This window comes from Geospiza fortis, unplaced genomic scaffold (genome assembly GCF_000277835.1).
Source record: "Geospiza fortis unplaced genomic scaffold, GeoFor_1.0 scaffold134, whole genome shotgun sequence".
In the NCBI taxonomy this organism is placed as follows: Eukaryota; Metazoa; Chordata; class Aves; order Passeriformes; family Thraupidae; genus Geospiza; species Geospiza fortis.
In genome coordinates, this window is record NW_005054396.1 from 2,285,661 (window position 1) to 2,301,503 (window position 15,843).

The 15,843-nt window shown below is 37.0% G+C and overlaps 1 protein-coding gene across 7 annotated transcripts in view; it reads right to left on the reverse strand.

The window, feature by feature from the left end:
* Positions 1-7,772: 7,772 nt before the first annotated feature.
* Positions 7,773-15,843, reverse strand: part of C1D (C1D nuclear receptor corepressor) — a 13,855-nt gene continuing 5,784 nt past the window's right edge. For 2 of the 7 annotated variants that reach the window (XM_031060956.1, XM_031060960.1), the window contains exons 2-5: positions 13,066-13,212; positions 11,692-11,758; positions 11,147-11,202; positions 7,773-8,317 (exon numbers count right to left, since the gene is read on the reverse strand). In XM_031060956.1, the coding sequence (XP_030916816.1) occupies positions 8,141-8,317; positions 11,147-11,202; positions 11,692-11,758; positions 13,066-13,212 (447 nt within the window). In that variant the 3' untranslated portion in view covers positions 7,773-8,140. Of the gene's footprint in view, positions 8,318-11,146; positions 11,203-11,691; positions 11,759-13,065; positions 13,213-14,180; positions 14,236-14,715; positions 14,781-15,694; positions 15,838-15,843 lie in introns of those variants that run through there. The other 5 variants (XM_031060957.1, XM_031060958.1, XM_031060954.1 and 2 more) reach the window with 5 other exon arrangements.

The following is a 15,843-nucleotide window of genomic DNA, read 5'->3' on the forward strand; positions in this document are numbered from 1 at the left end:
CACATAAAAAGATACTGTCACAATAACAAAAACATGATAGCACTACACAGCACCTCTAATAGACACTGTAAGGAAGGGACTCCTCAGGGATTAAATGTATTTCCTCCGTAACGAGTCCCCACTTTGCTGCTCCTCCACTAAAGGACGCAGGTGTGCTTAATGTAGATATAAGTGCAAGGAAAAGTAGATGTTTTACTTGCACTTTTTCTTGTAGAGGAAATTCAGTACTGGTCAACAAGTGCTGGGAAGTAAACAGCATATAAGAGGACTGCTCAGGTGAGGGGAGATGCCACTTAAGGTAGCGCCACTAGTCTCTTCTGCTGATGAGATGGATGAAGAGGTTAAAGGAACAAACATCTGTTTCATTGTATTGTGAACACATGATTTTGGGGCTGTCCATACTAGAGGGGTGCATAGGACACTGTGGAGACTGCTGAGGGAGACAGATGAAGATGCTCTCAAAGAGTCCAGCAGTTCATATTCGTTTCCAGCGATGTTCACTGTTCACTTTTGCTTTTTACTTAAACTAATTTAACATACTGTAAGATATTCTCCCCATCTTGTTTTTGTAGTAATTACTGTCTTTTAGGTAACACCACACAGATGAGCTCAAAGAGCAGAGAGTTGTGAGGAGCCCTGAAGAATTTCTGGCAGTATTTCTTTCATTCAATCTAATTTCAGAGGCAGACTTAGAGCCACACAGTTGAATTATGTTGAAGGTGAATATAGACAGGCAGCTGAAAGACTGACAAAGAGATTAAATGGCCTTAAGCACTAACATAATCAAACATGAGAATTTTCCTGCCTTCTCTGTTGTGCCATAATCAAACTGGAAAAAAAAAACCAACTTATGACTTACACAAGTAAGTTAAACTACTAAAATAAAGAAGTACAAGATACACTAGATAGAGAAAAATTACAATCTTCTAAACTCATGATTGACTGTTTCATTTTCTAGGTGCTTTTCAAAACCTAAGCTCTGTGCTCTGCAATTATGTCAAAAAAATATTAAGATATTTTAGCAACATGGAGGTCACAAATGTGCTAACACACACACACTGCCAGCAAAGTCACTGTAGGTAATGCCAGCTGAGAATCAGCTTTCCGATTTTTGTTGGTTTTTTCCCTGTTGTTGGTGGAATACTTGAGTAGGGTAAATCATTACTAATTTTGCCAGCTGAGGTACTGACTGCTGAAGCTCCTGAAGCCAGCCAGCTACCCTGTGCAGGCTTTGTCTTAAATGACTTAGAACCTCAAATTCTCTTTGGACCAGATGAACTTACCATTATGCATTAACTGAAGGCTTGGCTCAATTATATCTTACTTTTTTGCCATGAGAATCTAAGCACCAGATAATTCTGCAAGTCAGAAGTCACTGTAGCTAATATCAGAATCTGGCCTTTTGCATTCTGAAAACTTGTGCAAGAAAATCCATGGGCAAAATCTGGTCCTTAATTTTTCTCACAGTACAACTTCACCCAGGTGGCAAAAGACAAACAAAACAAAACAATAAGGTTTTTCCAAGCCTATTTTCTTCCTGTTAAATTGTGTAAGTGGGTAAAAAGTGTGCAAAGTGCATAAGTCTCAGTCTGAGCAGTTTGCCCTGGTTTGGGGAAAAAGTACAGGTACACCTAGAAATACCAACCTATGCCCAGAAATTACTCACTTACCTACCAAAGGTCTTCTGTGTAATTCTATATATAAGGGATGAGGTCGAATTCTTAGTCTTTAATGATTGGAGTATCTTCCAAAAAAATAGGATACTTCATTCTACACATCACAAGAACATCTATTAAAAAGAATACTTTAAATGGACTAGTCTTCATTTTACCAGCTCAAGCAAGGAGCAGCTCCCACAGCTTCAAAAACTAAATGCACCTCCTTTTACAAAACAAATAAACAAACTCAGTATGACAACTGTAACTCTTCTTAATGCTCTGAGATGAGACAAAATAAGAATTTCAGATTTTTAATACATTCAACACACTTAAACAGTGAAAAGAGGCATCCTTACACTGGAGTTACCACTTAGGGAGATGCCACATGTGAGTTAATTCCACCTTAGTTTAACTGGTACAAAACTAAATCCCAGCATGATCGTAATGTAAATCAATTAGATACATATAAGAGCATCTGTGGTCTACATTAAGTATTTTAAAATCTGAAATAAATAAAGCTACATTAAAACAGCACCATCAAAATGGCAAAGTTTTACTAGAGCTGCAATTCTTCAAATATACTATGTTACGGGGTGCTGTCATCAATTGAGATATAGTGAACTTTAATTTTCAAGCCCATATTCCTTCCTCAGCAATTTGTGGCTTCCGAATTGTGCCGTGAGCTTCTTGTGCATGGCAAAACCAGAACATGAGCAGACTAAGGGCCAGGACCTACCAAGCAGTTTGTGAGGTTCTCCAGAGCCCTTATTTGGATAAATTTTCACTGAGGTAACTTTTCTTTTTAATCTCCTAACAATGCATTTCAAATTTGCACCTCAGTGAAGGAGAGTTACAATCTTTAGAAAAACATAGTTGGAAATTTTAAGCTGGCATTCCAATGTGGCCTGTACTTTACACACGATGTTCTTCAGCAACTGTAAGAACTACTCAACCTTCCTGGCTTTTGGGGAATTCACTCATGGCAGAGACACAACATGAAAATGTCCAATACAAGTCGTTAAAAGCTGGCAAAATTACAGATATCTGGGAACATATTACCATAAGAAGTTGAGGCACTGTGTGGGAGTACAAATAGTAAGCCCTGTATACACCAAAAGATAAACAAAGCTTAACAAATACTGTCAAAGCAGGGAAGGAGTTTAACAGACAAATTTCACTGAAAGTAAATATCTTAGTGCTGGTTTTGTTACATAAAGACATTCATACCTACATAAAGCCAAATTCTCAGTTCTTTTGTACCGGATTTTTGCTACTGTGACCTTAATGAAATCAAGAGCTAAACTGACTTAAAGCAAAGAGAATTAAGCTTGTGATGTTATACAGAGTCTCCAACAATAGCATTTCAGTAACACGCACTTTGTATTGTTGAACACTGAACTTCTGGACAACCAAGTGATCTATATAACACACAGGTGAATGTGTAATGTGCACATCCTCAGACAGCAGCACACCATGTGATTAACTGCCTTAAGGAATTGCTCTCTCCATGGAAACTTCACAGGAGAAAATGTTTTGTCTTGTGTCTGAGCTGGGTAGTAGGTCTGTCAGCCCAGTGCAACAAATTAAAAAAATTGCTTATGCTATCCAACTTGTCAGTGTTTGTTACTAGGCATTTCTCCTTCTCACCTTTCAATAATGGAGACAGAAATTTTGTTACTTTAAACAATGACTCATTTGTTCCCATGGGGACAAAAAACACTCAGGTGACAACAAAAAAAAAGCATTCTAGAAAACAAATGGTACACCATATTCACAGAAATAACCACACCATATGAGAGAATATCAAAGACTAATTTTTCACTTGCAGAAGTCAGCAGTTGCTGATTTACTTTAACAGACTCTGCTGCCAAACTGCAGCTAAGAATTTACCCCTAGAATTAGTGCTCTAATAAGGTACATTTGCAATCACATTTGAGTTTTATTTCCTTCCTGTCTGTTCTGGATCATTGTTATGCAAGATATAGCACCGTAAACTGGAGGTGATCCTTCACTTAAAACTTAGTTTGTGGCTCACGTACTCTTTGGATATGCTCTCTAGGTACCTTTGACACCAAGACAGTCTTGATGTAAAGTTGGAACAATATAGAGCCGAATTAAATCCATTTTCTATCACTTAGACTTTAAATTTGTCCATGGAATGTGTCCACACTAGACTCAGAAGAAGCCTCTTGGCAATACTGAATTATCATACTGAATTACTTCCATCAATTTGCTGGAGCTGCCAAATTGAAATGATACATCAAGGCAACCCTACACTGAAAAGTAAAAGATAGCCTCTTAAATGTTCCATTTATAAAACTTTTTATTCACAGTTGAATTTACTATCCGTTCTGAAATATATCACTTTACAAATTGATACCTTGCCATTACAATATTTTCATGCCATATTCACTCAGCTTAGTAATAAAAACAAGCTTTTGCTCTTTCCCCTTTGGTATAGCTGATGAAAATGGTGCAGTTCAAGGTCTGCTCCTTAGATCACCAGCACTAAATATTCCATAGATCTGTAATCTTCTGCTACAGGAAAGGTTAAAAGTCAGCAAAAAGATACACTGTTGGTTTTATCAATAAATATTACAAGTGTATCCCACTGGAAAGCAGAAATTGAAGAAAAAAACCCCAATCACTAATGCTAAGATGCTAAGAGTGCTCTACAAAACAAAAGCATTCATGTGGACTTTCTGAAACTTTGTGTAAGAAATACTACTCAAAGCAGATTAGGAGAAAGAAAATTATACTGTCCCGCCGCAGAACATAAATGCATTTTTTAACAAATATGTATCATGTGTGATTCTAAAATGACAAATTGTATTTATTTTCTGTAACTGATGCAGCTTAATGCTTTTTTTTTAGTCACTAGCAAGTGAATGTCTAAGAAAGAAAAATAATAACATAAACTAATAATGCCCTGTTTTGACATCTTTACATCACAGTTTATGAGAAACTAACAGCATGTGTACATTTGGGGTGCAACAACTTTCAATTATTTTGCCACTTCTAAGTTGGAAATCTCGTGCCACAGGAGCCACTTCCACCAATGCAACTCTACTCATGTTTCCAGTTACAGACTGGAGTTTGCTGTTGATGACTCCCAAAAGCTGATACAAATCTTGATCTAGGTAACCAAGGTCTCTCCCTCTAGTGCTGCAGAAACAGGTCATCATCACTTCCTGGGTAATGTATGTCATTTACTATGAAAACTAGGATTTCCCTTCACATTTTTAATATTCCCAGCCCTGCAGTTAAAAACTGAGTATCAGTCTACCCTCTTAAACCCAAGAAAGTTCCTAATCCTGAGAGAATTTTATTTGCTTAGCTTTTATTATTCCAGATAAATATGTTTGAGGAGATTTTCAATATAACTGCAACACTGACATTTTTGACAAAGCTCTATGCTAGCATTGATTTTCAAAGCCAGGAAAAATAAGATGACTTAATAAAAAACAAACTCTTAGGAATGCAGTTCTCCAGGAATAAAAATACTGAAGGAGTAGAAATGAGCCTCATTGATATGCTGACTTCCCAAGTCATATGGCAAGCACTTTTAAGGCTGGAAATTTAAGCCCTAGGAAAATTCCCCCTTTGTTCACAGCCACAGTAAACTCTCTGTCAGAGAAATGTTTTCTAGGAGTAGATCTGTGGAAACTTCACACAGCTCAGAGAACAACTCGTTTCTCATGTCAGATAGTCATTTTGTTACAGTAAAAATCTCCTTAATTGCTAGGACAGTTAATGCCAAATTGCTATTTTTATGTAGTTATTTGCCACTAACACAAGTGGGATTTAACACCCTGAGCTGCATTTCACTTCTCTTCTGAAATATATTTTTGTGAACTTGGAAAATTCCTCATGCGACCTGACACCAAATTCTACTCCCAGCTGCTAACTTCATATGCCCTCACCAACCTCACCACTTCCTTGGTGCAAAGAAAGAAAAGTTCCAAGAACTCATTAAATGTCTGAATCAAAACAAAATCTTTAACAAAGTAATCACTTCAATGATATAAAAACCACTTAGCACTCATAATCATGATTTCAATCTTCTTTAAAATAGGGCTGTTCATGAATAATAAGCACAGGGTGAGGATTCTTAGTCTGTAGGGTATTTGTGTTGTGTTGTGTTAGAAAACCAAAGCTGCAATCCACACCATTAACAGCTGTACTGAATGATGCAAGGCTTTAAAAAAAATTACAAAACTGCACATGCTATATCTATTTAAACTGTCCTATTACAAATGTCAAATACCTGCATATTATGCCAGATGGACTTCTACCTCAGTAAGTCTCAGCTAATAGCCTTGCATTACTCTTGTTTAAATATTTACCAATGAAACCTGTGTACTTTACTGGACAATGAATTATGATCCTTTTCAGAAATTATCCTTTTAAAACAAAACCTATAATTGAAGCTTAAGAGGAAAATAATGTAATGGAAATGTCCTCCAACCCCCTTTAATTAACAGCACTGCACATAAGTACAAGCTGAGCTGCTCATTTCCTCAAGACAATGCCTCTCAAAGCAGAAGATGCTATCTCCCAGAAAATTTCTATATTAAAGTGCTCTGGTTTGTGCTACTTCAGACCACTTCTATCCTCCAACCGTCTTCCCCACTAGTCCAAAGAACACCTGACCTTTTTTCTTTTTTTTAGATCAGTGGGTTTGTAATTGATATTTTGAACCTCATGCTTTGTACACGCAGACCTCAACACTCACACCTAGTCCTTAAGTCTACTTAAAACAGTCTAACACTGCCATCTGCAGTGTCAGGTTGAAAGGGGTACAAGACAGGGCACACAACCATCCAAGCAAACACCATCCAGACCTATTTAGAAGAACTGCTTCACATAAATGTGTTACTTTTGGTCAAGGACACACTTTGGGTCTTTCAAATTTTAAACCTTAACTAAATTTAAAAAAAACACCAACAAAAACCCCCAAAAAACCAAAAAACAACTTTCCCAACTCTCCTATTCCTTCATTTGACACAACCATGACATTAACCTGAAGAAACAAAGCACGGTCATTTTTATAGGCCTTTGACATGTATACTCACATAAGTAGTCCTGTGGATTTGAGGCAGCAAGGTTAGGTACCCACACCTAAATAGTTCTCTCGTTAGATGGATTGAAGGCATTGCTATTTACCTGAAGAGCTTATTAACAAAAATACGTAAATTCATACCAGTCACTAAAAAAGTTTCTAGACATGTAATGAGTTTAATAAACTTGTCAATGCATTGAATTTTTCCTTTCAAATGTGTATGTTTAGATAACAATTAGGGGAAAACCTTCATTGTAATACCTAATTCAGTTTAGCTCACACTCTGCATTGCCTGCTGCAGTACAATGCCAAGGACAGCAACCATCCACTGAACATCATTCAGCTTGCAATACCAGAGCTTTGTTCTTATTTTATACTAACAACATTTCCCAAACACTTGAATGAACTGCTACCCATACTGCATTTTTTTGAGCTAAATCATCTATTTTTCCTTTGTAATTGTTAATTCCTTGCTAATTGTTAAATAGCTTTTGGGCAGATAATTGAGCCTTGCATTGCAGCATATTGAAAAACTGAACCTGCCTAACACCCCACCCTTCCTAAACAACTAATCTTCACATTTTGAGGAAAAATACAGTATTTCCAAGATGGAGCAGTAGTTTTTATTGCACCAGAGGATGCTTTCCCTAATGAAGACTTGAGAAACACCAATAGATGGCCACACTCCTGCCACCCCAGAGCTCATTTCTCCCAGCATTAGCACTAAGGGAGGAGCACTGCAGCCAAAATTCCATCAAGCTCCTGCATGTGCTGTTTCCTAATAGCCATCCCCAGCCTGCTCCTTTTCTTTGGACCCCACAAACTGCCTTAGGGGATACGTAACTTTTCCACTGACCAGACACAGGGGCTTAGAGCAGAATCCAGGATGTTTGCTTGTGGCCCTTGAAGCCCTGCTTTCTCACAGGCAACAGAAGTAAGGAAATATTGCACACCTTCAAGTTGAAAGAGTTTAATACAGTGAATAAACCTTACAAAACTCTAAAAATAAGGCCATTTCACACTATGCTCTCTCATAAACACCACACACTGGATAGCAGTGTTTGAAACTTTTTAATATTGAAGAGATTGAGGACATATAAAGAAGTGTCAATAAATCATTTAAAAAATTGAATTCATAGGAATTATAAACAAAACATCCCTAGTATTTATTACCAGCAAGTATATGTCAGGTTATTATCATGTGAGTAATGAAATGTCCAATGTGCATCAAATGGCACTTTTAGATACACATTAAATGTGATCACCGCAGTGACAAATGTTCTGGACAAAATACAATCCTGTAAAATTTGTAAGTACAAATTAATCTGTTATACAGCCCTTCTATGAGATGCATGCAATATGCAAAACATTTCCAAGTAAGTTCTAGGTGTCCACAATTCTTATGAGGGGAAAAAAAGATTTAGTTCCTTTGTCTCTTCTTTCCTTTAGCGGGAGTTTTGGAAGTATGTTCATTTTCTGCATTTGGTTCCCAGAGCGCATTTTTTACAAATCTAGAAGCAGCTCCTTTATCGAGTTTGGATGCCTTTTTCTTGTCTGCTATTTCTTTGACCTTGTTCATGTATGTTCTTATTCTCTCCTAGGGAGAAAAAAAAAGGAAAAGTATTTCAAACCATTCTCCCAAGATTACTGCTAAAATGAATCGATGAGTAAAAGTTCTCCACACTGTACACTTCTAGAACTATAATACCTAGAAGAATAGTATTACTTAAATAAATATACCAGGCCATTTGCAAACTTGAGACTTTCCTTTAGCATATTTTCCATCACAGGTACCTACCACACCATCTGCATGACACCCGCTATAACAGGAACACAAAGTCCGACAGAGATGCAGACTCTGTATCTAATTTGCAGAGATATGGGAACTGTCCTTGCAAGCAAAGTTAGAAAATAAAATACTGAACTCAGTTTGGAGTTTGACCTACATAAAGATGCCAAAATAATATTTAGGTATTTGATATATTTTTGGATGCATTATACTACCTAACTACTGTCCACAAAAAAAAAAAATCAATAAGTCCAAGCAAAGATAAAAAGGCATCTTACACAAAATCAAAGATGGTACAAGCATCACACATGCCTGTACCCCAGAAGTTCAGGGCTTAAGTTCCTGAAATGGTCAAGAAGTCTTATTAAAGAACTTATTTAGGGCAACCTGATGAATTTCCAGCCATATCAGAAGTTCATTTTATGGCCATAACTAACAATACAGGCTATTTCCAGGGAAAAGGGCATGTCTATATGACATATCTTAGCCTATCAGTTATTTGGTGTTTATGGGGGTTTTTTTTGACCAAACCACAACTTGGACTCAGCCCCACAGAAGTATACCCTCCCAGCTTAACAATCTCATTTATGTCCCTACTCATCCTCATCTGCTCCTGCAACAAATAAAGAAAATTACTTTGAGAGGGTAGTAAGCAGCTTTAAGATGGGAAACCCCCTCTGATAAGCGCCTGCTTCTCTTCACTGACGAGGGAGTACACTTACAGTAACTCTGCAAAATATTTAGCAATTTGGTTTATAGATTTCAAGTCTACATATTTAGCCTAATATAGCCTTTAACTGTAGGGCCTTTGGATGTTACGGTCATACAAACAACAGTAACATATATACACACATATATGTAGTGCTCTGATACCTGAATTATGAACAGATGATACCTGGATTAACAGAACATGTGTGGATGCTGCTAAAATAAATTTTGATATTTCTCACAGCCATTGCCACCTCTTTGAATCTGGAACAAAAGTTACAAGACTTACACTACAGAACTGATTTTCAACTCTTCGGTGATCATTTTAAGCAACTGTCAAAAACCTAGTCACTCCTTCTGTATCAAAAACACAGCTTTAACAAGGAGGGCTTTACAGGGTCTGAAATCATGATCGGACATAGTATTTCTTTGGTGACTGAGATGACTAATGAGAACAGATGGCAAACCTACATGTATTAACATGGGAAAAAGGAGCTGGAAAATGTCAGCTTAACAAAAGAAATTAATTCTGATAGCCTGAGTGTGAGTTTTATTAATACAGTTTGAATACCTGTATGTACACAAGGAGAGCAATTCTACAAACAAAATAATCATGACAGAACAGTCTTTTTAAATTCCCTTTCCACATGAAAAAGAACATCACAATGTCTTTGGAAGGAAGAAATGTGCATTCATTCAACCTTGATACTTGCAAAAGGAAAAGAGACCTCAGTAACAAACTAGGCGATGAAAATATTCAATCTTTCTTCAGAGCTAAAACAGCAGTTGTGAAGCAAAATACAAACATAAAATACTCACAGCAGAAGAGATAAAAGTTCTTAGTATCACTAAATTAACATGATATTCAATCACCACATAATATAGGAAGAACAAAAAACAAAGCTCACGAAGCATTAACTGATGAATTTTTTAATATGATACAGTCTAGACTACTGAAAACCTCGCAAATTTTAAAATAGAAGTATTCTTGTTATTCAGGCTAGCTTTCCACATTTTTAGTCCTCTCTCCCATTCCACATTTTTAGTCCTCTCTCCCATTCCACTGATTATGTAAGGATTACATTTAAGCTAACTATTTTACATCTGCTGAGATTTAGTATTTTCATTTATTTAGGAATTAAAATGAGTAGTGAGAAGTTTTGATTTCTGTTTTTTCTTCAGGCTGATTCAGTTTTTTAAGTCAGCAGAATTTTCAAGATAGCTGGCTTTCTGTACTGTAGTCATGCATCTAAATGGAATATAAAGACAAAACTAAAGATTTATTATAGGTCGTAAATATGTCACGAATGCAGAATTACTGGACAATACACATACAACTGGTGCCAAAAAAGCTTTTAGCTTTGTTGCGCAACTGGATTCTTTACTGCTGAGAAAATGAGTTATTGGAGGGCTTGGAAGGGGGAGGGGGGCACTTTCCCGTCTTCACTAGTAAATCAACCACACTGTACTTTTAGAGTCATACAAAAGTGAGAAAAGGCAGCCTCAGAGATTAACATGATTCCAAGTATTTATAAGAAAAAAAATGCCATACTGGAAGTTATAAATTATTATCAGGCCTGTAACACTTTTCCATTTAACAAATACAAGTGAAAAGCTGGTCTGCACAGAACGCAATTTTCGACCAAAGGTGGAAAAAAAGAAAAGATAAGATGATATCATTCATCATCCTTTTCTAATTTCAGCAGACTCTACAACTTTACTTTAAACAGTACTGTTTAAAAGTAAAAAAAATTACTTTATTAATTTAAAGAGCCCAGCAGGGCATATAAGTAGTTATATAACACGATGTAGCATATGCATGCTATTAGAGCAATGTATCATTTTTAAATGTAGATATAAACATTTTTAAACTTCCATTTGGGCTAACCATCCTACACAAGTAGGACACATGCAGCGTAAGCAACTCACCAGCTCTTGTTTCACTGGATGTTCCTTTGGATTGATTCCCTGGGTAGCCAAGTATACTACAAGAAAAAAAACAAGCTTGTTTTGAAACTGAAAGCTATCTATGACTGAAGACCCTATCAAGCAGTCACATAGGAAAACCAAGGCTTCCACATAAAATCATTAATAAGAATTGTTAACAGTGTCATTAAGTATCTGACAAAATATTATTATTAAATATTGCAGCTAAAATACCCCCAACAACTAAAATGGTTAAAATTTAACAACTAAAATGGTTAAACTTTCAGTCCTTTAAAGAACAGAAAAGGCTGCCACAAAGGAACCAGAAACATACTCACGTACATACTAAATTAGCTTTTCTAAATATAGATTTTTGATTCAGAATTTCAACATCATTTACCCTATGGATGGCAATAATGTGGGTCCTCAGGGTAATTACAAGTTTTTCATTATTTGGCTATGAGATATGATTATTTAGTATTTGTGGCTGTCTAGATGTTTGAATTGTAATCATAAATACTACGCTTTTCTTTATACCACATACTTACCCCAGAACATAGAATTTAATGTGTACACCGAAACCAGATCCAGCTTTGCTTGCTCAAGAGGATCTAACTAGAATGAAAAAAAAAACCATTATATTTGATGATTTTTAAACAAGATATGCACAGATTGTGGTAATGTGCAGTTTTATAATTGCAAACGTATTAATAAAAGAATACACACTGAAGGAGCACGTTTTTGCATCAGAACATCAGAAGTTCACTGAGACTGTGTTTATGCCTTATTTCCATGCTATCACAGGACCATTCATTCTCTCCTCTCCAAGTATTCATGTAATTCTCCCAGTCTGAAGTTAAATGCCACAGTCCCATACACCAAAAGCACAATCGTTTAGCATGCAGCTCTTAAGACTACTGCTCCCATAGTCACAAATTAAGTCCCTGTTTTTCCACAGAAACTTAATTCAAAATAGTTGTTGCTATCAATGGAAGGGGAAAAAAAGTTTAAAAGTTGCTGAAACACAAACATCAATATACAATCAATGAATGTTAATATGACACATGGCAGACTGTGTCTTCAATGTATGCCAGAATACTTATGGATATATAGCAAAGGAAGGATAAAGGTAATGATAGGGTTTTTGTTTCCCTTGACTGTCTAAGTCAATTTATTATTTTAGTCCTACATAACTTCCAGAAACTCTGATAATATCATTGTAGAGCTCACTAGTTCTAACATGGATACTGTCAAAAGATCTGTGTTGTCAAGACCGTTTTCTTCATAATTTGTTTGTGTAAGAAATCCTCATAGGATAAAGAAGTTCCCTCATGTGTTGCCATTTTCTTGCCCTACAGAAATAAATTACACATTAGGCTTTAAATATTATAAGACAGAGATGCTTATATGAAATTCTCAGGCACTACCTTGCTCTAATAAAAAGCCACATTTTGCAGACTTATAACATAGCTAGAGGAGACAGCTCAGGTTCTGCAAGTCTAGACTTCTGGAATCAGATCAATTCTCACTTCTGCCAGTTCACCTTCACATCCTGCTGGGTACACCAGTTCCATTCAGTTTGCTGTGAAGAAGTCTCAATCAAAAATGTGAGTGACCTCTCCATTATGGACGAGCATGTTAAGGAAGGTCAGGAATAAGCTATAATGTCCCTGAGCTAAATGTCTCACTGGTAAAGTTATCACTTATCAGCTTGGAAGAGCACGTGTTGCATTGTTGAGCTTGTAAGACCATCTGGATTTCTCAGAAACGTAAGGACTTAACAGTAAGTGTCAAGCGTAGGAGTGTCATTTTTGTTATTTCTCAGTGCAGTGGCTGGCCTAACAGACCCTTTTATTTCAGTTCAGGCTCTCAAGTATTTGTGTATTAACAAGGAAAAGAGTTTCAAAAGGAAGATAACTTACCTTGTGCAAAAGCTCACTCCTAGAAACTGACATCATTGTCTTCAGCATCTCATCTACAGAACCCAGAGACTTTTCAAATGCTGTGAGATAATCATGAATTTCAGTGGGGTATTCTTCCATGTTATTATCATCTTCTGACATTTCCATCTGGAAAGTGGAAACAAAAATAATAATCCTTTTCATTAAGTACCTACAGACTGTAGGTACTTAAAAGACTGCAATTTACAACACAAAGCATTAGCATTCATTCATTAAACATTATAAGAAATGCCTACATGTGAAGAGTTCTTGCAGATAATGCCAGCAGCAACACTGTAAAAGGTTCTGCAATTTCAGGGATATCTCCTAACTCCTGTGCAAAATGGCACGACGGAGCGTTACAATTTACTCAACTTTAGTACTTATTCTTGCAACAGTCCTAAAACTGTATTTAGTTTTTATAATCTGTGACAGAAAGAAATTATTTGCATGTTTAAAAGAGGTGTTCTATAAATCACACTATATAAAGAGCTACGCCAAGCAGCAGGCAGGACACCAGGAAAAACAAAACCAAAACTATCTAACTAACCAAAAAAAACCCAAACTACAAACCAAACCAATGGGGATACAGTCAGACTGTCTTAGGAAGAGACATTACTTCAGCACCAATTATGTCATGGTCAGTTCATTTAGGAGTAGAACCAAAAAATTCTTCTTGTGTATCCAGCTTTCTGAAGTCCCTATGGGGTATTATAATCCCCAATATAACTCTACCTGTAACAAAGCTGAGTTGATTTTGGGATTTCAGAATACTCTTGCAATCTTGTCAACACATCAGTGCAACTAGGAAATAAGATGTGAAAAATCCCAAAGCACCCTTTTTTTGTTCCCAGAATTCACAGTACCATGGTATGGCTACTGCCAAGCCATCTGGCTGCTGGTTTATAATCAATATCTTTAATTCCTCTCATATCATAAATCAGGTATTATCTTGAGGAGTTAATGTTACTTAGAGCTATGTTATTTTCTACAACATCTACTGAGCAACGACTTTTCAAATGTTCTAAGGAAAAAAGAGAAGAAATATGTAATTTTCCTGCCTATTTGGTGAGCTGAATCAAGAAAAGTGGGAGCACCTGGATCACTGCAGACTTTTCTTAGACTCAGTGTGATAATCCCACTCTCCAGGTGCTGAGTACAGAGGAAGGGAACAGAAATCAGAGACGGCACTTTATCTATGAACACCAAGCCACACAGTCAGTACAAACAGCAAAGAGCTGTCACATCACTGCAGTTTGTTTTAGATAATGATTTGATCTTTCCCTTTTCCCTGGCAAGAGCATGGGATATGCAAGAGAGGTTTATTTTTATTTATATTGTCTCTTGGAGGTCAAAAAGGAAGATGATTGGGAGAAAAAAACAGTGTGGAGCTACTCAAGCTTGCTTGCAACTTCAGTTTTAACCACACCATGTGATTTCAGAAATATGATCAGGCAGTTAACAAGCCCAGTTGCACTACTATTGTTTGCACAGTTAAGAATTATAATCCTACTCAGCTGCATGACTGCTCATCCTGGTTAGAGCTGGTTTTCACAGTGAGTACATAATCACAATGCCAACCATGCTAAAGGTCCCCTCCCCACCCCAGCACGTAACCCACACACCACATACATAAGTATTACTTCTGTCAGCTGCGGCAGATCCAAGGAAGAAAGCTGAGCTGGATCCACAAGATGCTGCCCACAGAAAGGCAAAATACCAATACAATTATTTCTGACATTTACAATAACACTTCTTGTGTTTCATTCTACTCTCCTGACCACCTGCTTTATAATCTGCCATGTTAGGTTGATTAAAAGGGTTCAGAAACAATGTTTGTTATTAACTTTTGGTCATATAATACAGCATTAAAAACCCCTCAAAACTACAAAAGAAACTATATTTTCCTGGTTGTTAATACAGCCAAGTTTGGTTAGAAGGTGTCTGTCAACACGTTACCTACACTTACAAAAACAGGGAGAGGGGTAATCCAATCCAACAATCACTTACAGATCTTTCCATCACTGCAGTACTTAACCTACTATGGTCTTGATTTGACAGGCAGGCATGAACACAGTGATAAATTCCAACTTCTCTCTCTCCCTTAATCAGTGTATCCAGCACCAGCAAGAATAAAAAAGAGAACTAACAAAAGCCTATAGCAAGTATGTGTTACCAAAATTAACTGGAGCTGGTTTACAAGGATAAGCAGTCACATATTTGAAATTCTTTTCAGTATACCAAGTTAGAATTAAGGAATAAGACAGACGAATATGAACATAGAAGGAAAAGATAACAAATACAGTCTGAAATACATTTTGCTATCATTGCTGTCTCATGAACCAGAAAGAATTATGTTTATCCTCATATTTACTGAATATTTATTTACTCGACACTATTAGCTAGGAAAGGGAAAAATCTGTCTTGGTTTGAAAGCCCGGTGTCTGCCAAGGAAGGCAGGAACCTCCCTTGGAATGGAAAAATATGACTCACTTCCCTCCAAATTATTATAAATTTGAAATTAAGGGGATTTCAGGCAAAGATATGGGAAAGGAAAGGCAAACAAAAACAACAATGGCAGAACACAAAAACACCAAACAGAACCACAAACCCAGTCGCAGCCTCTCTCGGCTGTCGGGCACTTTCCCCTTCGGTGCAGTTCCGGTCACAGCCGGCAGGGGCGCTGGTGGCTCCCAGCCGGGCACAGCGGATCCCCGCGCCTGCAGGGGGCGCTGCGGCCCGAGCTCAGCCGCGTCTCCC